Here is a 22,011-nt window from a genome sequence, read left to right as displayed (position 1 = left end):
AATCTAAATTTGGAGCCTTTCCCCAATTGGGACTATCAAAAATGAAAAAAAAAAACAAGTTGTGGTTGCTTTTTTGGCCTACATATGGCAAGGTCTAAGGTTGGATTCACAAACGTCTATGGATGAAGATCATTTCAAAAATTAATGTCCTTCACTTTTCTAGGATGACACAAATGTATGTCCATGGTGTCTTTCATAAACACGTGGATGCCCAAAGGGTTTGGCGTTAAAGGAGACACTATTGATTGGTTGGGGGATAGTTGCCCATGACCCAGCTTTTTGGTGGGTCCAAAGTCACTTGTTTGTAGATGTTTGTAGTTCAAGAGAGAAGTTTTGCGATTTCTACAAAGTGGGTTACAAGGAGGGGCTTAGGACAAAACCCTTACGAGACCTCATTCCTCAAATCATTCCTATTTTGCTTACTTTGGATGGGCATGTATAGTACACAATGTTTTGCCTTGATTTTGATAGGAGAATATTGTATAAGAGTTTGATGACATGTTAGGTGACCTATATTATCATGATCGGTAGCTTTGTTTTTGTACAAATCTCTAGGTGAAATACTAAATTGGTTTTAATTTTCATTGAGTATTTATACAAAATATTTATATAATTGTCCTTACTGTTAGGGAAAATAAATAGAACTGTTTGTTGATTGTATGTTTGGTACCTGTATAGAATCTATGAGCATAACTGGACAATGTCACTTGTCAAGGTGACTAACTCATATGTCATTTAAATATGTAAGTTTACATACTCTTCTACCATGTTACTATATGTCAATACTTAAATATGTAGGCATACATATGTAGCAATGGTCTATGTTCCTCCCTAGTTTTGTGAAGCTCTTCACTTCATTGTGCACATGTAGAATTTTTTTGATAGGTTTCTTGTAGAGCCATCAAACATGGGGCTCTTCAAATGGGCTACTAGTGGGTTATCTTAGCCCCACTAGTATACGGAGGGAGGTCCTCTCAAGCTATGCGCTTAGAAATCTAACATGTCTACAAATTACACCTAGTTTTTCCTTTGATCCCTAGTTCAAAGGAGAAGTTCGTAAAAAATATCTCTTGCATGAGAAAACTCTAAGAGATGATGTTTATCTATATCACATAATTCATAAGATGATCTCAATTATCTTATTTGGGTGATAGTAATATGGAATGTTGTATAATATATTAATTCAAATCCAAATCTTGATATGTGATTTGTTGAGAATAATATTTTTCCATCCATGCCATTTCATTTCCTCAATGGCAAACTAGAGAAGTTAAAATAAACTCCTATAATTTGAAAAGCATTAAGAAAACACAAATAAGTTTAATTTAATTATTTAATAATTAAATATGATAATTTATTTGTCAATAAAGAAATAAGTTCAAATAAAATATATTAATATTTCTAGTATACAAAAATTTAATTTGATTTGCTTTAGGCTCAAACTTAAGTTTGAGTGTTAAAAGGAACATTGTACATTGTACTCCATATATTAGAGGCACACACTCGAATTTGATCATCAAGAAATTTCCTTAGGCTCAACCTTGTGAAGCAAACCAAAAATTTATACGATTGCCATGCACGACATGCTCAAAGAGGCTCTCACCCGAGGCTCTCACCCAATATGAGTCAAAGGAGTAACAAGTAGGCAAGGGAACTCCACCCAATATGAGTCAAAGGAGTAACAAGTAGGCAAGGGAACTCCACCAAATCTAAGATCTGGTTGGTGCAATCCCTAAGGGTCCCTAATCTCTAAGATAGAAAGGTAGCAAACCCCAAAAGACCCTCATGTCACCGTTGACTCCTCAGGACCCCCACTTTGCCACATCCAAGATATGAATCTCTACTTGAGTAATGCACCCCCAATGCAAAGATGAGAATCAAATATCTCTAATCAAATGACACCAATCAAAAAAGGGTAGAAGGAAGTGTCAACTTGGTGCACTTCATGCATGTGGTACCCCCTCCACAATCATGATTTCAACTAGTAACCTAGGAGGCAACCCAAGTGTGTACCACTTTGCCTCCAGATTCACACCAATGCCATATGAATCAAGAGAGACAAATATTAGAAAAAAGATCAAGTAGCCCCAAGAAAACTTTGTATGGGCTGTCCCATACCACTCTGGCCTTTTCTATCTCTATGCCACTATACACTCACCTATTTGCCATCCAAAAAGGTAATTTATGACATGGATGCCCTTCCCAAAGTGATGGATGTGTTACCATTATCTATTTTGCTCTTTGCAATACGTCTCCAAGCATCATGTGTATGATAATGTGCAAATGAAATACTAGAACTTGGAGGCCAAGGTAGGAACATCATTGCAAACAACTTTGTATCAATCACTTGCTCCAAGTAATCCTTATAGCTATCTTCTAGCAACAATAAGTTTCTACAATCAGTCTCTACAACTAGATGAATTATGATCATGATCTTAGAACCCAGGAGAGGGCATAGAGAGAGTGAGGATGAAATAAAGAGTAATGGTGGTTCATCATGGAGCATATAGCTGCACTATTGATCCAAATAAAACGATCCCTACTCAATTCTTTTTGCACATCTCCTCCAACTCATGAAAAAAATACTAGATAGCTTCCTGACCAAGCGATGTAGCTCATGGTTGTTTGTAGAGGATCAGTGGAGCATAGACAAACAACAGGTGGCCCACCAAGAGATCCATTTTAAGTTTTCCCGTAAGGGCATCATCCACTTGGACTTGGTAAATGTTATTGATCAATAGGCAGAAGAAATGTTAGCTCTTCTCAAGGCTCCAATCAGACTCAACATGGCATACTCTTGGTTGCCCAAGCTGACATACACGGACTACGTTCCAATCACCCCATTCATCCTCTTTGAGCCCAACACAGCCCTCGTGAGCTCAGTAACTCAATGACCATGCACCCAACACTAAGACTAAGATAAAGAGGCACCATGGCTCCTACGTGACTACTCTGGTGGTGATCTTGACCCTCAAGATTTAAACCAAGGATGGTCCTTACCAACCCCTCACTCAAGCATCTTTTAGGATTTGTATTGAAAGCACTTGGTCCAAGATAATCTTAGGCAAGTATTAAATCTTGGAAACCACAAGAGGACTCTCTCAAGAGAGTGCACAATGAACAGAGCATGGAGTAAGGAGAGAGAAGAAGAAGATAAGGTGAGAAGCAAAGAGTATCACATGATTAAGAGATCTTGTTCTAGTAGGCTTTCGTGTGAAGTGTTATAAGAACCAAGATGACTTGCTATTTTATAGATAGTCAAGGTTATCCATACCCCTCAATGTGGATGAGTATTATCCCTTTCCACCCATCATGGCTCACCTCTTCTTAGCACTCTAGCCCCACTGAGGTATAAACGGTAGGGGTTTTCAATACCCCCCATCAATACTAGCATGCCTTGGACCATTCTAAACTCTAATGAGAATTCTTTTATTATGAAATGAATTTTTACAAGGAATGATATACCATGAGGCTTTTACATAAAAATTGGAGTAAAGAAGCCCACCAGATAGTTTAGGGTTTCACAAAGCTACTTGTTTCATTGTCGCTACCACTCGTACATTCACATGTGAGATGACACATATCCCCACACTTGCCACATTTCCTTTTTAAAACAACTTGATGCATATGACCATCATTCTTGCAAAAGTTACAATGAATCTAAGCCTTAGTTGACATAGCTATAGCTTGAGAAGTGGAAACTAGGAGAGATGTTAAAGTAGATGCATTCTTATCGTTCTTCTTTGAAGTGGGCTGAAGTACACCCTTCAACAGTTGGTGTTGTCTCTGTGCCAACATGGACTTAGGTAGAACAGAATGTGTGTGCAGTGTAGTGGTGGCAAAGCTTTGCTTGTAATTGCATAAGGCTAGGAATAATCTATCTTAGGAATCCTCAACATGCATCTCCAACATGCAAATCCTACATGCAAGTCCTACATGCAATTCCTACATGCATGTTCTACATGCAAGTCCTACATGCAACATGCAACTTCTACATGCAACTTGCAACTCCTACATGCAACTTTTAGATGCATATTCTACATGTAGAGAGAGAATGTCTTACAATTCTTGCATGTAGAGAGAGAAGCTCTCCAACTTGTATAAATACCCCATAATGGAATGAAGACCACACTGTTTTGGGCATTGTGTTGAGTTCTACTTTGGTATTCCAAGCAATTGTCTCCAAGTGTCCATGCTTCCCTGCACTCCATGTCCAATAGCATGTCCTAACCTTGCAACCCCTCCTATCCCTCTCCTCCTCCCAAATCCTCCTCTCCTCCCAACTCCTCCTCCCTTCTCCTCCCTCCTCGTCCCTTCCCCTCCTCCCAACTCCTCCTCCCTCCATGCTCTTACACCTAATTCCTCTCCCACTCCTATGCTCCCCCTAAACCCTTAGTCCCTCAACCCTTGACCTCCATGATGAGAGGAGTTCTCCGCCAAGTACTTTGCCCTGAACCTTGGATCTTCCTAACCCTTGAACCCCTTCTGAACCCTAGAACCTCTTCTAAACCCTGGACCCTCTTCTAAACCCTTGAGGCTTCTTTTAAACCTTGGAACCTCTTGATGAACCCTGAACCTCCCTCTAACCCTTAAAACTCCTCCTAAACCCTTCAACCCCCAATGAAGGCGAAAGCCTTTATTACCCCAATCATGATGATGCACGTTCCTTCCAGACATGCTTGCACTATGTTTGCTTATCACACTTAATCTTACATCTCATCGAAATATGACCCGAGGTCCTAAGCTACACACATACTATAAAAACAATGACACCGATATATCTGTAGGTGAAAATGCCTCGAAACCCTGCATACTAAGAATACCCTGCTCTTCCTACAGAAGCTGTGGGAAAGAGCCAACATATGGCGCCATTGTCAGGGAGACTAGAGTCTCAAGTAAGGAGTAAACATATGCAACTATATGTGAAAAAAGCAAACCACCATGAACTTTCACGAACATAGCACTCAAGGGCAAGGAGAGTAAAAAACATTTCCCAACTCTAGCCAAAAGTATCAACCTCAAGCATCAACCTTGGGTTACTACCTTAAGAAAAATTTTATTTCTTAAAAGGAAGCCACTTGAAGAATAAACCAGGCTATCTAATGGACATTAATGTGTAGAGATTGCAATTTCAAACATTTTACCTTTTTACAGAAGAGGGATCTGAGCTAACCATGAAAAGATCTGGCCTGGGAAGAGTTTAGGGTTTAACCCTAATCCAAAACTCATTCCTATAAAAACCCACTCCACCCCCTCATTCTTCTTCTCTCCATCCTCTTCCCCATTCTAATCCCTACGCAAGACCCTCCTCCCTCTCCATCGACCAGCACCCTGCTCCCATCCTCACAGCAATAACCTAGCCATCCACCCACTGTCCATTTGCCCTCAACAATCATGTTACATCAAGAAAGACTTGGGAGAGTGTTGTAGGGGATGATCTCCTCCTCCCTCTGAATTTCCATCAAAGTTTTATGTCCGTCAAGTTTCCACCCCCACCTCCCGTAATATCAAAAGGACCCTTAGGGCCTTGCTTACCCGGCCGCCATACATGCAGTGCCCACCCTGCTAGCCCCAGCCCCTCCGCCATTGGCAGCCCACCTAAAGCAAAAATTGCCAACAACAGGCAACGGCACTCCACTCTGCTTGCACCGGCACAACACCCTCCTATGCCACTCTTGCACCCTCCTACGCCACTCTTGTCTCCCCTCCTACACCACTCCAGCCTCCCCTCCTTACACCCCCTAGCCCCCTCCGTCCACCCTACAACCCGGCTCCCATACACCCACCCCCCTCCACACCTCGCACTCACCTCCCACTAGTCGCCCCTCGTTCCAAAAAAATAAAATCAAATAATTATTTATTTATTTATTTTTAAAAAACCTAAAACTAACCTTAGAGTTAGTTACTTTAGCTGGGTTAGGTTAGGCTAACCTAGGGTGGGTTAGTTAGATTTTGGTTAGGTTAGACTAACTAGGCTAGTTAGGTTCGTGTTAAAATTAACCTTAATTAGGTTCTTGTTAACTATAATTAGGTTAACTAGCTTAATTGTCCTTAGGTTAGTGTAACTGATAATTAAGTTAGGTTAGAGTAATTGCATAGTTAGTGAAACTAGATTAGCACAATTAGTGTAAAAGTTAGGTTAGAACTGGCAGTTAGCTTAGTTCTAGAACTAGTTAGTTAGACTAACTACTAGGTTAGAGTAACTTAACCTAGTTTAGTATAAATCCCATTCACACCACACTTTTTCCCAAAGACCCCCCCCAAAAAAAAGGGCCACATTCAACCCTTTGTAACTCACCCGTTTGGTGGCCAAATTGAACCCACTTTGAACCGTTGTTTCACACATAAAAACACCATGCTATGGGGCATTTTTCCAGCCCATTGCACACCATTTTGGAATCACTAGCACTCGTTCATTTGCCCCCCCATGTGGGCCCCTTTTTACACTAATTCGTTCATAAATTTCCACCGTGACCTCCGATTGATGATCTGTCTGCACAAGCACGTTTTTCCCCACTCATGTGGGATGATCCTAGGCACATTATTAACATGACCATCCCTACTACACTAATGCATCTCTGACCCCCCTAACACACCCACATCAATGCCCACACTTCCAGAAGAGGCACCTGTTCCACCTCTCGACAAATGTACATGCAACTACGCTCTGGCCAATGCCTCTGACAATTATCTACCCCAAATTTGCCTTTTGAAATTAAGCTAATTCCTTTGACTCCTCCACGACACGACATGGCCGATCGCCATCATGGATGATGATGGTGACCATGAACTCGAAGCGAATGGGAACGATTTCTTTAACCCTCACAACAATTTTAGCTGCAACAATAACAATCAAGGTAGGTGCCCCCTGGGCAAACTTAAACTTCCCAAATACAATGGTCGGGGCAATCCATTAAGATTCGTCTAATATTTTGATGTCGCATGCCGAGCTGGAGGAGATCAATCAAATGAAACGGTCACATGGTTCCCCATGGCCTTAATCGATGAAGCCTCAGAACGGTACCTAGACCTCCTAGTGGAAGAAAGAGCCACATGGGACCTACTACAAATTGAATTCAAGAGGTGCTTTCAAACGGAGAGACTACAAGATGATCCCACTCTCTAACTAAGAAAGCTCGAGCAAGGTTGGCGAGAAGATGTACACACGTACCTGGGCAAGATGAAATGCTTAATTGCCAAATGTGACCCACATCCCAATGATAAGTACCTCATGGCCTAGTTCATTGTAGGCCTAAGGAAGAAAATCCGCAAAGACATGAAAAAGATTAGCAGTTACGAAACATTCAGTGCTGCTCATGCGTGCTGCTCATGCGGTAGCCATTGACATCGAGGATGTCATGACCGACTCTAACACCAACAGTGATGATGGAAGAGCCAATGCGCGAGATAAGCACTCTAAAAAGGAAAAATCCAAATCCATTGCAGAAACGTCTAATGAATATCGCCACATGATGAAAATAGTTGCATCTTCAACATGCGCAACAACCCGCCTCGACCTCAACAATACCAAAACCGGCACCCATCCCAATGTACATGCAACCAGCTTGCACAAGCACCCCCAACTCTAAGGCTAAATCTTGTTCCCATCTGGATCCAAGTCCTGTAATTACTTAGGAGTCCAAATCCACGTCCATATCCAAGAGCGCCAAATCCACCTCCTCTGACAGTTCCAATACAACAACTTCAAGCCAAGGAAGTGGATTCGCAATTCGAGTATGAAGCTGAGTACCCAATGTACTATATGGAAGGAGAAGAAGGTTTAATACTTGTCTATGCGAATCAAGTTCGGCCCAACACATATCAAGCACCAATCAAGTGCAACGGTTGTGGAGAGAATCACTAGATCGTAGAGTGCCCTCATCGTGGTAGCCCTGCTACTTTCCAACCACTCTACAGAGATTGTGGCATTGGCCATGCCTATATGAATTGTCCCATGAAAAATAAGGTCCCACAACAAAATGAGACTAAGCATGACATCCCAATTGGCATTATTGGGGTGGACCATCTAAGCCGACAAGCATATTATCACAACCTGTGAATGTAATTACATGCCAAAAAAAAGAGGTCACCAAGGGCCCTAATACTCCAATTCAATCAAGAAGACCTCTTTAGAAGAAAACACAAGTGCCTATACCTCCGCCAAGCAATGAGTAGCCAAGCTCATCCTCATCAGCTCCTGAGCCTCCAATAAAAGAAGCTCCATACTCTAATGCTGAAGTGGAGAAGGCTTGATTTCAAGCACTTCAACAATGGGTGCAAAAAGAACAAGCCCAATTTGAGGCTAAGAAGCAAGCACAAGATCCAATCCCTGAATTGGCCCCACCAAGTAGTGACACTATACGTGAGCCTCTATTCCAGCAATAAGATCCACAACATAATTTATCACCACGCCAATTTGAAGGTGCCGCACTCTCTAGCATTCTAAGTTGACCGATGTCCATTCCCATCGGAATCCTCTTACAAAATTGTCCCAATCTCTAGGAGAGGTTCAAAGGATGGATTGAACTAGCAAATCCCCTCCCCCTATGGAAGACATTGAAGATATCCCTATGTGGATGGGTGAGAGAGATGACATACACAACATCAGCAAATGAACCATTACTTGGGAGTACTTTTCTAGTGGAAAAGTTACTCCACAATTCCCAAGAAGTTTCAAAATTTTAAGCCACATGTGCATATGAAACTTGATAATGAGACTTCAAAAAAAGAAAGCCCACAAGAGCCTTAAAAATTGGTTAATGATCCTGCGACACCAGTGCCCATAGCTCATGTCAAGCTATTTCAACACCATCAGAGGCTGATCTCTAAGAAGTGCCAGAGTACTTCAAAAACTACACAAGTGGTAGTGTCCCCATAGCAATGCCAAGACCTGTAAGAGAATTTGATGTGCAAGAAATCAAAAACATTGGAGAGACTCCAATCCATTAGGGACCATCCAAAACTCGCACAATAAACCTCGCTCTTGAAGGGGAGGAAGAGAAATTGGTATTCATTGGGAAACAACTCACACAGGAAGATGAAACAAAGCTCAAAGCACTCCTAATGGAATACCGAGACTATCTAGCATGGTCATACAAGGAAATGAAGGGAATTTCACCAAAAGTGGCAGTACACACGATACCCTATTAGGGAAGGTTCCCACCCTAAGGTATGTGGACCTTATCTAACATATCCAAAATATGGCACCATGGTCTATGACAAATTGGAAAATATCTTAGATGCCGAATTCATATATGAGACAGAGCACATTGATTGGGTTTCACCCATCATAGATTTAGATATGGGCTCCTTCTCTGCCTCATTGTTTGGGTAGTTGTGTCCTATTTGTGGTTAAGGAGGAAGGTAGTTCTATCCAGGGCACTTGTGAGATTGTGCTTGAGCACACACGTGTGCCCCCCCTTTGTATTGGCCTTTTCTTTGCATGCATGCTTCAAGTTAAGATAAGAAGTTATTGTAGAATGGTGTTCCCCAATCTAATTCAAAGTGATCCTCGTACGTCACGAGTGTCTTCTCTACAAATGGGATCAAGATGGTGCAAGTGCTTTTCTTCAATCCAATGTACTCTAAGATAAAGTTTAAGAAAGGGCCTCATATATTTTGGCGAATGATGTACCATTGTGAAGCATTGTAGTTTCCCAACTAGAAGTAATCATCTCATCATTGAGGAGTCAGGATAGGATGCTTGTGAGATGTGTAGGGGAGTTCAAATACTTGAGCAATGATGAGATGCATGTTCATTCTTACCTTCCTCCTCTTGATTTGAATTGAGGATTCCATATCATTCTAGGTGCTTTGGCTTCAATGACACAGAAGTGTGCCTCCCATGGAAGTTGTGTGACTTTCATAACTTGTTCTGCTTGAATAGATAGATTTGAGAGATAGAGGCCATTATGGTATCTTTTTTAGGGCCATGGGATGGGGTAGGGACTCTAAAAATGATGTGGTGAGAGGACTTCAAGTGTAGTTGGCAATAAATCTCTATGTTTGTGACGTGGGGAAAGAGGTTGCAAAGGAAGTTTTTGTTGAGCTAGGAAGCAAAGCCTCTGCGCAAACTAAATGACAATAGATGAAAGTGTGAGTGTGCATGAAAGGCTCCCTTTTGTGATACTATACTTTCATTTTGGGTGTGCGTGGAAGTCTCCCTTTTGTGTGTGTGCATGAAAGGCTCCCTTTTGTGGCAATTACTTTCAAATTCCTTGTGGCTATGTACCGTTATGGGAAAAGGTGACATCTACATACTTTAGTGAAATTCTTTAAGTGAAGGACCAGCAACCTTGTTTAGATTTAGAAATCTCAAAACATATCCATTCTACAACACATCAAGTGTGCCATATGATGGTGAAAGAGAAGAGCTGCTGGCTCACTCAGAAGGCTAATTAGATATGGCTCACTTAGAAGGTTAATTGGATATCTCTAATTGGATATTAGAGTAGGGCCTAGTGGAGGAATAAAGAACTTTTGAAGGGTTGATGCTCTCAAATTCCATATCAAGGAAAGGTGTTTATCTCATGCATGCTTGTGGGAGGCCTATCCATGGGAGATCAATTATAAAACAATGTTATTTTGGGTGTTGCATGCAATGTCCCTCCTTTGAATGGTGGCATGAATTTTCAATGACATGTGGTAGCATTGTTTTTTGGTCCTTGCACATGTGAGTGTTCTCCTTCATGAGAGGGCCGTAAATGGGAAGTTTGAAAGGTGGCTTCTTGGTAAGACTTTACCTGACTCCCATTGAATAAATTAGGGCCTCCCTTGCAAGCCGGCTAGTTGTGAGCTATATCATTGCTAAACACCTCAACTAACTAGAATGTTGGATTCCACCCTAGCTTGATATTTGGTTTGAGTGAACCGAGTTCTACATTGTAGAATAGCATGAGCATCTTTTTCCATAGGTTCTTTTGTACAATGTGTCAATCATGCCACGCCTTCCTACATCTTTGAATTACTTGTTATGCCCATATCGCTCTAACTTTGAGCTCATCTAATTCTACCACTTGTAGTCTCATGCTAATAGCTTCTTTTTCTATCAACTAGTACCTTGGTAACTAGTTGTAAACTCAAGGCCCAAAAGTATAATGGGGCCACTGCTTCCAACCCATAAGCCATTCAGCATTCAACTTGATATCCCAATAACATCGATGCATGTTGATCAATTTTATGAGAATGGTCTTCAAGACCTTGTTCATAAATTTTGGTTGGCTATTGCAAGTCAGGTAGTAGGTTGTTTTGCTACTTGATGTATTATCATGAATTCCTGAATGAGTATGCTGAACATGTCATTCAGGAAGCGTGTTCCCTAGCGATTGATGAACTTCATTGGGCATGAATATCAATAGATGACATTATCATAAATGTACTTGGCTATCCTCCAAGCTGAGTTGTCTTGCAATGCCTTTGTCTCTACCCACTTGGCACGTAATCCATGGCTACAATGGTGTACTTGTTCCATGTATTGGATAGACTTCTTGAAGGGGCCCATGAAGTCTAAGCCCCATCACCTAGAAGGCTTCTCGTGTAAAGCTCGAATTTAGTTGCATGTGATGTTGAGGTAGACTCCTACCTATCCTTTAACATACATCACACTCTACACAATGGGTATGGGCATTTTTTGCCAAAGCCCTACTTGAAGGAATTTTTGTTCTATGATCGCACTATGACCTTTGGTTGAAGTGTACTTCAATGAGTCATGGATGTGTGTCAATGTGTGTGTACTTCAATGAGTCATGTATGTGTGTCAATGTGTGTGCATCAAGGAGCACAATAGCTCGTTCATGTGGTAGAACCCATCACAGAGCAAGATCCCATCTACACCTTAGCCATAGAGATGTCCTATGATTGGACTATACCTCCAAGATTTTAGTGCTATTTGCCTTTGCTCGCCTTTGGGCATATCATTTGTAAATGTTTCCCGAGATAGGTATTGGACCATATCCTCATACTCATTACCTAGAATTTCAATTGCAAATAGATAAGCAATTGGAAGCTTGGTCCTGACTCCGTTTTTATTGTCTGGTGGTGCCGGTAGTCTTGATAGGCAACTCACTCCAACTTGAGACTTTTTGGTCTTGTGTCATTCAAAAGTCAAATTCCTACAACAAAAACACTCACGTTAAGAAAGTAAATTTAGGTTAAGCCTAGTATAAACGTCATCTATGTCCACCAACTTTCATTCTTCTTTGACTCTCTTAGCAATACATTTTGCTTCATACTTTTATCTTGTAATTCACAAAATTTCTGTTGGATAGTCCCTCTAAACATAAAAATAGAGTTCCACAAAGAGCTATGTGTGGTGCCTGGCAAACCTTTGCAAAGTCCATTCCCTGTTTGATAGCATCCTTGAATTTTTATCTTCTTTATGCTCAATCAGATCTACGATTCATGCAAAGCTCCATGATGTATGATCTTGCTATCTGCATTATTGCACTCGATTTTCTTGAACCGATGTATGGTGTTTCCATATTTGTATGCAGGTTTCTTATAGGATTTTGGTGTGCATGTTTGTGGTGGCGACCCTTCTACGATTTGCACCACATAATTATCTTGTGCATGGCAGTGAAGCCCAACCTCTTCTGAACATATGAATCAAGGAAGCACATAAGGAGAGTTGGACACTAGATAGTCACACTCAACTCAATCTATTGTGATGTGTTGTATCAACCATGCAATGCAGCTTCTTATCTAGATATCCTTTACATCACCTTTACATGTCATCATGCCATGCAAAAACCCTTTTTTGTATGCTTGTTTGCGGTCATGGCTATCCCACATCTTTTCTTTTAGCCCACATCTTCTCTTATGGTCCTCCTCAATACACATAATATCATACACCTTTAAGGAGCATTCACATGCCATCATACAATCTCCAAAGACCCTAGCTTACATATTTCAACCCTCCACCTTAAGAAAAGGGTGTGTAACTTTCCCACAAACAACTAACCACTCACGTCACCACCAAAAAATTTGGCATTGTGACAAAACTCTCAACAATCCCCCTCAATGACAAATTGGAGTGTTCAACAATATGTGTGTGTATGTGCCTATACACCTCAAGCCCATCTTGAGCACCAAATTGCTTAGGCAAAACCACCCAAGTGTTGTTTGGACACCCACGTGCCCGAGAAAAAGGACCAATCAAAGTCCAATGACTAAGCATGCACACCATAATACAACTCATTTTGAACACAACTCAATGCACACCATAATATAAGTCATTTTGAGAACGAAATATTGGTTACCAAAAATAAAAATTACATCACCACATCTCTTCACACTCTTTGTGCTTGGGTTTGACAAGGCATGTACTAGAAGACCTATCTTATGTATACAAGGATTTTCATACAATCTAGCTTGTAGATCATGGATCAATATATTATATATATACTTGCAAATCTGATCGTAGCTATTGTACCCATGCATGAATGAGATGCACTCATTGCTTGCTGCTTTGTCCAAGATGATGTCTATGAAGGGAGTGGGGAATGGATCCGGTATATAGTATGGGCTTTCAACTTCCTATAATCCATGTATACCCAAAGCTTCCTGTTTTTCTTTGGGACCACTGTAAATTGGAAAGAGCAAATTTCTCCTATTGATTGCATAGATGAATCCCAATCTTGTCACTTTCTAGTCGAGCTCAGCTTTTATTTGCTTGGCATAGTTGGGATTCATTCTATATCTCTGTTGGTGCACTGGCAATACCAAGGGGATCTTATGTTAATATGTCAGGAGGGACACGTCACATATCAGTGTAGCTCCATGCAAAGACTTATTTGGATCTTGTGAATAGGACTTTTATTTTCTTGAGTTGTGAGTTGTTGTTTGTCACATTCTAACGTACCCTTATAGTCCAAACTTCTTCTTCTATGCCCAAGTTCCAACTCTTGTGTTGGCTCAAGTTTCCATGGTGAGTTGATTAATTGTTACCTTGGGACTTTCCAATCTTTCTTATCCCATTACATCTTCATAATAATGCTTGGGGTGGAGGTGTTTTTGCATTGCTAGCTATCCATCTCTTCGCCTTTGCTTGATTTCGGCTGGCACTTAGTAGATATCAATTTTTGCATTGCTAGCTATCCATCTCTTCGCCTTTGCTTGATTTCGGCTGGCACTTAGTAGATATCAATTTTGCCCACCACTAGTAAGATTTTCATCTCATGGGCCTCATTTCCACATCTTGTGGCAATTGATCTTCCGCTTCTAGATTTTGTGGCCTAAAGCTCCTCAAAATATTTATAGGGTTTGTTGTTATGTTAACCTATGTTTTCCTGATTGAGATTGTCATAACTTTTGATGCTCAGTTTTGGAGTATTTTGGCACTCTTGAGCCAAGGTCTACCCAAAACTAATGGATAGGTGTTCCCTTCCATGGCTATCACAATGAGGCTCACTCTATCATGGAACCCCCATATTGTAATTACTACATTGGACATCATTCCTAGGGATCCACTGGCCTTTGTTCTACTATTCATACTTGGAAGGAAGATGGCTTTGGATTTTTAAGCTTCATCTTTTTACTAGATTTTGGAGATAATGTTGACTCTTGATCCCCCATCCACAATGTCCCCTTGCATGTTTTACTTCTTCATTTTGATCATGATGATGGATCCTACCTTGTCTACCATACTACAGAAAGCAACGACTTAAGCTTTCAACCTGCAGCTACATGCAAGGCAAGCCTCTACAATGAACGAGCTCCACGACTCTTGCAAACTCCCACAAGTGGCATGCAATAGTCAAAGCAGCAAACAAGTGACGACACATGGGCAACTCAACACAGAAGCGACTATAGCCTGTGCAGTGCAAAACCAAGCAAGTAACACCCTGCAACCGCAACCGTCCATGGCGACGGTGAGCTAAATGGCAACAGTAGTAGCTGCGACTCCAGCTAGACAAGCCGTCACTGCCATCGCTCACAGGCTACCTGCTAGTAGTAATGCGACCTCCAACTGTGACTCCTTCTACAAAGCTCAGCAACAACTCCAAAGCCCTCAACAACAGCTGCTCCTGATGCCTTCATCTACAACAATGTCCAAGGCTCCAAGATCTCCAGCTCTCCAACGCAGCACCCGCATCTCCGTAGTCTATATGCAGCTAACAAACAGTTGCTCCCCATCGCCATCTTAGTGCAAGGCCTCAACGCAGTAGCAAAGCAATCCACTCCAGCACAGACTATCTACTAGGTGTCTTCAGTGACCCGCCTGAGGAGCTTCCAAGCTACGGTGACCAAAATCTCTTTCAATGATCTTCGCAGCTAGACACCTCCAACCAGCCTCTACACGGCCCATCTAGCGCACGACCAAACTCACGACGGCTCACCTGCAGCTCAGAAAGCTGTACAACTACATCTACAACAGCAGCGTGTAAACGCCTCCATCCATGAAATGAGTCCTTCGTCTCCATGCTCAGCTACCAGCTCTCCTTCATCGTCGTTTCTCATCCTTCACAAAGGTTAGGAAAGGACACGTGGCATTTTTGAAACCAGATAAGGTTGGTTGAGTTATTGGTTGGGTTAGGTAAACTTAAGAGGCTTGGTCAGTTTCTTGCCACGTGGCAGATAGATTCTAACCTTGGTTAACAATGGTTAAGTTCATGTAGCCTGGGGTTAAAAGGTCACCACAGTGCCACCTAAGCACAGTCCTGCAAGCTACATATGAACAACCTCTGCCACATCATCAAGGCCCCCTCTTCTTCACAAAAACTTTGACAAGGCGTAACTTGCAATCCAGGAGGAATTTGCACATGCTCCAAAAAGAAAAAATGATCGTCTTTTCGAGCTCTACGCGCCTATCAAATCAGAATCATTGTACGCAATTAGACACTGCCAATATTGAAAGAAATCAATTAATAAGACCATTGAAACAAATGCTAAAGCAACGCATGAACGCAAAAAGCATGCCGAAAGCACAAGTGCATGAGATGACCATAGCACAGAGCATGGCATCCACACATAAAGCATCAAGGCACATGGAAGAACAAAGCATCATGCATGAAGCTACACCAAGCAAAGAAGCGAACGCCACGTCATCAAGCCATGAGCCAAAAGGCGACATCAATGGAATGTATTAAGAAATAAAAACCTTGCCTATATTTTGTAAATCAAACCTGACCACCTGAGAGTAGCTATGAAAGCACCCAGCGGAGGATTTGATCTTGTAACTCACATCTGACCACGTTGGAGTAGCCAAAGGATCATGGCACCAAGGAGAGGTGTTGAGAGTTATGGTGCCATGAGCACACGTAGAGCAAAGGTATGAGTAAAGGGCAAGCTGCCACATGGCATGGAGGAGATATCCCACATGTGAGCAAGCATATGGATGTAAGTACCCTCACCTATAAAAAGGAGGTTCATTTGAAGTAAATCAATCAAGCACTTTGCACTATCTCAAGATTCTCTTTATGAGTCTAAGCTAATCTATCTTGGAACCCAATTGACTTGAGGTACATGTCATGAGCACTCTCTTCATCATGTTTCCACACAGGTTCCATCCACCTTAGAGCACTCCATAGATCCTGAGGCACGCATGTTTTCTCAATGTCTTCTCCTTGTTTCTTCTCCAAATCTTGCTTCACTTGTTTCTAGATTTTTCTCAGTATTCCCTTCAAGTTCTATTGTGGGAGCCTTCCCTTTTAGTTCCCTGGCTATTTCGGTTGCCGTCTCAATTTGTTCCTTCTAGTTGATATCCTTTCCTTTTAGTTGTGTTTTTTTTAATGCTTGTTACCAATCCCTTGGATTGGGTCACTACATTGGTGTCCATTGATTCAAATAAAACTATTAGAATTGCTCTACATTCCACATCCGAGTCTACTTCCCTTCTTTCTCACTCGTTTTGGGGAAGTTTGATGTGTTCCTTCCTTAGCTTGCACTCGGTTTTTACTAGGCCTTCTCCTCCCCAAAACACTATTAAACCTTAAGCTCTAGACCTTGGGGACTAGAATGGGAATCTTAATGCCTCTCGAAATGATGCCTTGTGCCCTCTCTCATCTCTAAAACCCATGAGAATTATGTGTCCTCTCCCTCCTAAACTCATCATCATACATGATAGGATGTCAAAAGGATAGAAGTATCCTTTTATAGGATGGAAATGCCCATGCATGTGCTAATCCAGTTAGTCTTTGTGCATGAGAATGATGCCATGTGTCTTCTCCCTCCTAAACTCCCCATGATACCCATGACTGACTGTGGGCAATGGTAGGATGCGAATAGGATAGTCATAGGATGGAAATAGCTTTTTGGATTCCCACGTTATTCCTATACACTCGAATTCAAATTTTTGGCAGATACAAGCAGGAATCAAATCTGAATTTTTTGACATGTTTTAGCTCGGTTAGAAATTGTGATGAACCCCCTACAATGCGCATGCCTTCCCGAAAGGTTGCATTCTGTCACCTCTAAGACTCTGGCAATCTATGGCACCCCACTTGCGTAAGAATAACATATAGAACTATCCAAGAGAGTAAAAGGGCACAGTGAGCACCACCTTTGATTGTCTGATCCTTGGCATACGAAACATAATTGGCCGAAAGAAGGATCAGAGTCAATAAAAAGCCTACATATCATCCGACTACTTGATCAAGCCCAAAAGTGAAGTCTGTCGGTACACTATCTTCATTACACATACGTGCATGCAAAACATAATTTGGCATACAACGCCAGGAAGCCCGTAGACTAACCTGTGCGATCAACACAAGAATAATTCAAACATATCACATACATGGGTACTGCACCTAGAGAACCGAGATAAAACAACAACAAAAGCACAGGATGGGTATGACTTGCTATGTTCAATACTATATACCACTAAGAATTCTACAACCGTACCAACCGTACTAAGATTTGTAAGATTAGAATACATCCAATCGCACAAATTCAGATTTTTGTTGTTCTAAAGATTTCTACAACCTTACCTTAATTAATGAATCAGTTGGAAAGGTGAATACCATAGGCAGAGAGAACGAGAGAAAAAGAAACTACGTTGAAAAGGTGCAGAAAAATAACCTGCAGGTCACAAGTTTTTCTTGCCCTTATCAGTACTTGCTCTGGCCTAAGGCAGAGAGAGAGAGAGAGAGAGAGAGAGAGAGAGAGTCAGTCATGCTCCGAATAACAGTAGGTCAGCAGTAACTTCGTAAACCAAGCATATCCCATATATCCAATCTTGAACTGAGTGTCGAAAAGGTTTCCACATTAACTCAATATTTGATTGCTGTCACTAAACCTATATCGTTCTCGTTAAGTAATGACCTTCCCTGATAAAGATAGAAATGTATTTGGCCTGACTTTGGCCTTTGGCATTATACAAAGAAAGAGGCCTCTAAGGGAAATCAAAGAGCATGAGCCAAACAGACTTAGCACCCGAGGCTTGATATGCCCAAACTTATATTACCATCCCTGCACTTCACCATGTCAAGATAGGAACTCATAGAAGCGAGGAACATTGATGATTTATCCGAGCTTCAACAGAAAGCAACATCAATCCGGCAAGCAAACCTTTACGTCTTCAATTTGATTTAGTTCCTTTCAGGTTGGGAGAGCACTTAATAGGGACATGAACTGAGGGACATTATTCACATTGGCAGAATCGGAAAGGTCTGAAATGAAGAAAAATACTTGAGAACCAGCAGACCACCAAATCTAAAATCAGTTGAAAATGAGGCTGCGAGAACCAGCAGACTACCAATTCTAGAATCAGTTAAGAATGAGGATGCAACTAAGCAAGCTAAATGAAATCAATCAAAGATGCAGACATGGAGAATGATGATATAACTAAGCTAAGCTGAATGGTTTAGATGGGCAGAGGAGCAAGGCAAGCAGCAAAGAGATGCAGGAGCCAGACTTAGCCTTACCGAGGCCGCAGCAGCTCCTGAGCTATTTTGGAGAACACATCTACGGCATTGGTCATAGCCTTGGCAGCAGCAAAGCTTGCTTCTCTGAAGACGGCTAATTTTTCTCGTTCAAGAGCAAGAAGCTCTTTATGCCTGGCATCTTTCCTGTCTTCAATGTATGAGAGCATTTCAGTACTCCTCTCACAGCCCCTGAGGCCATAACAGACCTCTTTAGGGGCTCTCTTCTCGTCTGAAGCATGCAGGGGACTACCCCAGAGGGCTTGACTATTGTTGTTGTTGTTGTTGGGGAGCCTGTAGGAGGGAGCTGCATCTTGCCTGTATGTTGCTGCATCTTGCCTGAATGTTGCTGTTGCATCTCTGTTGTCCACCCTCAACCTTTGAGTTGCCAAAGCACACTCATCGTTCAAGTAAACAGCAGTGGCTGCTGCTGATCTGCAAGACATCACAGCAATGTCCTCTTCTGTCGAAGAGTCGTCGCTCGATTCTGGCTCCAAATCCCGTGCAATTCTGCACTCAGGTACATTGCTCTTCTTCCTCCTCCTCCTAGGAACCGTGAAAAGCCCAGCAGCACCTGTCCTCTCCCCCCAAGCTTTTGGCGTTCCTTGCAACTCTCCTCCATTTGCACAGTTCCTCATCCACTGCATGGACGCACCACCCACATCTACAGCTCGCTCAGACGTTGCCTCTGCGAGTTTCTTCTCTCTAGCTTCTCTCTTGAGACCGCTCAACCCTCCTTTCGTAGGCTTGTTCGACAAAATGGAGCCTATCCGCTTGTACATCTCCAGATCCATGTTGCTCGGCAACAGCTTCGTCTTCCTCTCCCAGCTCTCCATGTCGAAGTACGACTGCGCCCCGGTATCCCTCTGCTCCTCGTAATCTCTGATTTTGCGGTAATCCGGCATCATGTTGTCCCATTTGAAACGGCACTGCTCCTTGGAGCGCTGCACGCCTTTGGTTCGGCAGTAATCCGAGACGAATTTCCACTTGTCCTCGGCTGTAAGGATGCTTCGCCGGGATCCAGAAAACATGTCCTGCTCTTTACGCTTTGCTTCGAGCAAAACGAGTATTTCGTTGGGGAGCCAGTTACCCTGGCGATATACGCGCTCATCGTTGTTACTAGAGTTATGGGCAGCGTTCTCTTGTTTGGGGAGAAGGCTCTGCGGCTCGGCTTGAGGCTCGGAGATTTTGGGTTTCTTTGAATCTGTCCCGTTACAGTAGGAGGGCTTCGTCTCGTCGTCAGGGAGCTCAGGATTGTCGTCAGGCATGGTACCATTGAGGAGGACGATGAGGTTGCCAGGACGGCCTGATGCTGCTTCTTGATCTTGCGGCATTTCGGCTGAGGTAAAGGCGAAAGTTGCTGCTCGGTCTCCGACAGGCAAGCTTTCGTTGCCGTTTCACATGGAGCCCAGTTTGTCTCTTTCGGTGACAAGACGACGCTACGGCCTGCCACAACGGTTGATGAGCGCCGTGGAAATTGCAGTAGTCCGGTGCGCCTCGATTCTGACGCGAGATGTAGCACGGGAAACTTGGAAGGGAGAGGATCTGTTGAGGCCGAATCCGCCGTTCTTCCGCGGGCAAAACCTGCACACACACACACACAGCACGCGCCGCAGAAAGAGAAATGCAAAGCCTACTCGGCTGCTGCTCGTCGCTCCACCTTCTCTTCTCTTCTCTTCTCTCTCTCTCTCTCGCTTTTTCTCTCCGCTCCTCCTCCTCCTCCCTCTCTCTCTCTCTCTGTCTCTCTCTCTCTCCGCTCCTGCTCCTCCTCCTCCTCCTTCTCTCTCTCTGTAACACACACACACTTTTTTATTTCTGTGAAAACTCTCTCACACACACACTGTTCTCCCCTCTCTCTCTTTCTCTCACACAGACAACGGAGGTACGCGCTTTCTCTCTCTCTCTCTCTCTCTCTCAAAATCTGGCGCACACACGGAGGGACGCAAAATCTGGCGCGTTCTCTCTCTCTCTCTCTCTCTCCACACACACGGAAGATACGCAAAATCTGGCGCTCTCTGTTTCTCTTTCTCCGCACACACACTAGCAGAGTTCAGGAACTTCAGGATGCGAAATCTGGCGCTCCCTTTACTTTTTTGAGACAGACAGAGAGACACACACAGACAGAGGACCTGCTCCTCTCTCTCTCTGTCTCTGTCTCTCTCGATCGCTCGCTCGCTCCGCAAGCAGAATAATTTGAGCCATGAGAGAAAGAAAGGTGACTGCCATCTTCCCTCTTCCAATCTCAGCCGTCCGTTTCCCCCATCCAACGGCCTTCACTTTGCTTTCTGCATAATTCTAATTTATTCACAATCAGCTTATTATTTCTTTTTTATCATTCTAAATTGCACATTTCCTTTGTCTTCACCCTTGGTATTTTAAATTGAGTGAAGGATTCTATGGAGTGATTTTTACACCCCTTCCAAAACAATTTTAATAATTATATCTCCTCTATCTTTCCAGCTCTCATAATGTTTCCCAATTAAAGAAATCACAACTTATTCTTTAAAGTTAAGTTATGTTACATGTCATTCAACAATTTTAATGGTCCAGACTAAAGAAATCACAACTTAAAATCACACAAGCTACATATAATCTAGGGTGGCTTTCCATTGAGCCTTGTAAGGTATGCTTTGAGACTCTCTAAGGGGTAAACACTCTTTCATTCAACCATAATTGATCATAACATAGGACGTATGACCATTATAAACTTGTGAAGACATGTACAAACTTGCTGACACTAAAGACTTCAACCATAGGCCCTTCACTCTCAAGCCATCAAATTGTAAAACTAGAGCATTCGAGCCAGATTTTTAGTGCCATTTGCTTGAGACTTTATTTAAATTCATATATTAACTTAAAATATGGCAATCATAACACTTTAGTACTTATTATGGTTCAATGGAAAGCCACTATTCAAACTCTCACTCCATCATTAATATGATAACCCATCCTAGGTTATTGTAATTACCATCTTCAACGTTATTGCAAGTGTCCCTCTTGAATATTAGTGTAATTGTCCCTCCACTTTATAACATAAGCATTGTGTGTGTGTGTGTGTGTGTGTGTGTGTGTGTGTGTGTGCATGCGCACATGCATGCATGTGTACATGCACATGTGCATCCATACGCATGCGTGAGCATGCATGCATGGTTGT

At 42.4% G+C, this 22,011-nt stretch overlaps 1 protein-coding gene across 1 annotated transcript; it reads right to left on the bottom strand.

Moving 5' to 3' along the window:
• Positions 1–18,240: 18,240 nt before the first annotated feature.
• LOC147902711 (uncharacterized) lies at positions 18,241–20,469 on the bottom strand. Its single transcript, XM_087373737.1, has one exon. The coding sequence runs from the start codon at positions 20,189–20,191 to the stop codon at positions 18,857–18,859; it is 1,335 nt and encodes a 444-aa protein (XP_087229863.1). The 5' UTR covers positions 20,192–20,469; the 3' UTR covers positions 18,241–18,856.
• Positions 20,470–22,011: the final 1,542 nt, after the last annotated feature.

The sequence above is a fragment of the Dipteris shenzhenensis genome, chromosome 4, assembly GCF_047967505.1.
Source record: "Dipteris shenzhenensis isolate YYH24624 ecotype China chromosome 4, Dip_SZ_1.0, whole genome shotgun sequence".
Classification (NCBI taxonomy): domain Eukaryota; kingdom Viridiplantae; phylum Streptophyta; class Polypodiopsida; order Gleicheniales; family Dipteridaceae; genus Dipteris; species Dipteris shenzhenensis.
Note: the sequence above shows the minus strand (reverse complement) of the source record. Positions and strands in the feature narration are given on the sequence as shown.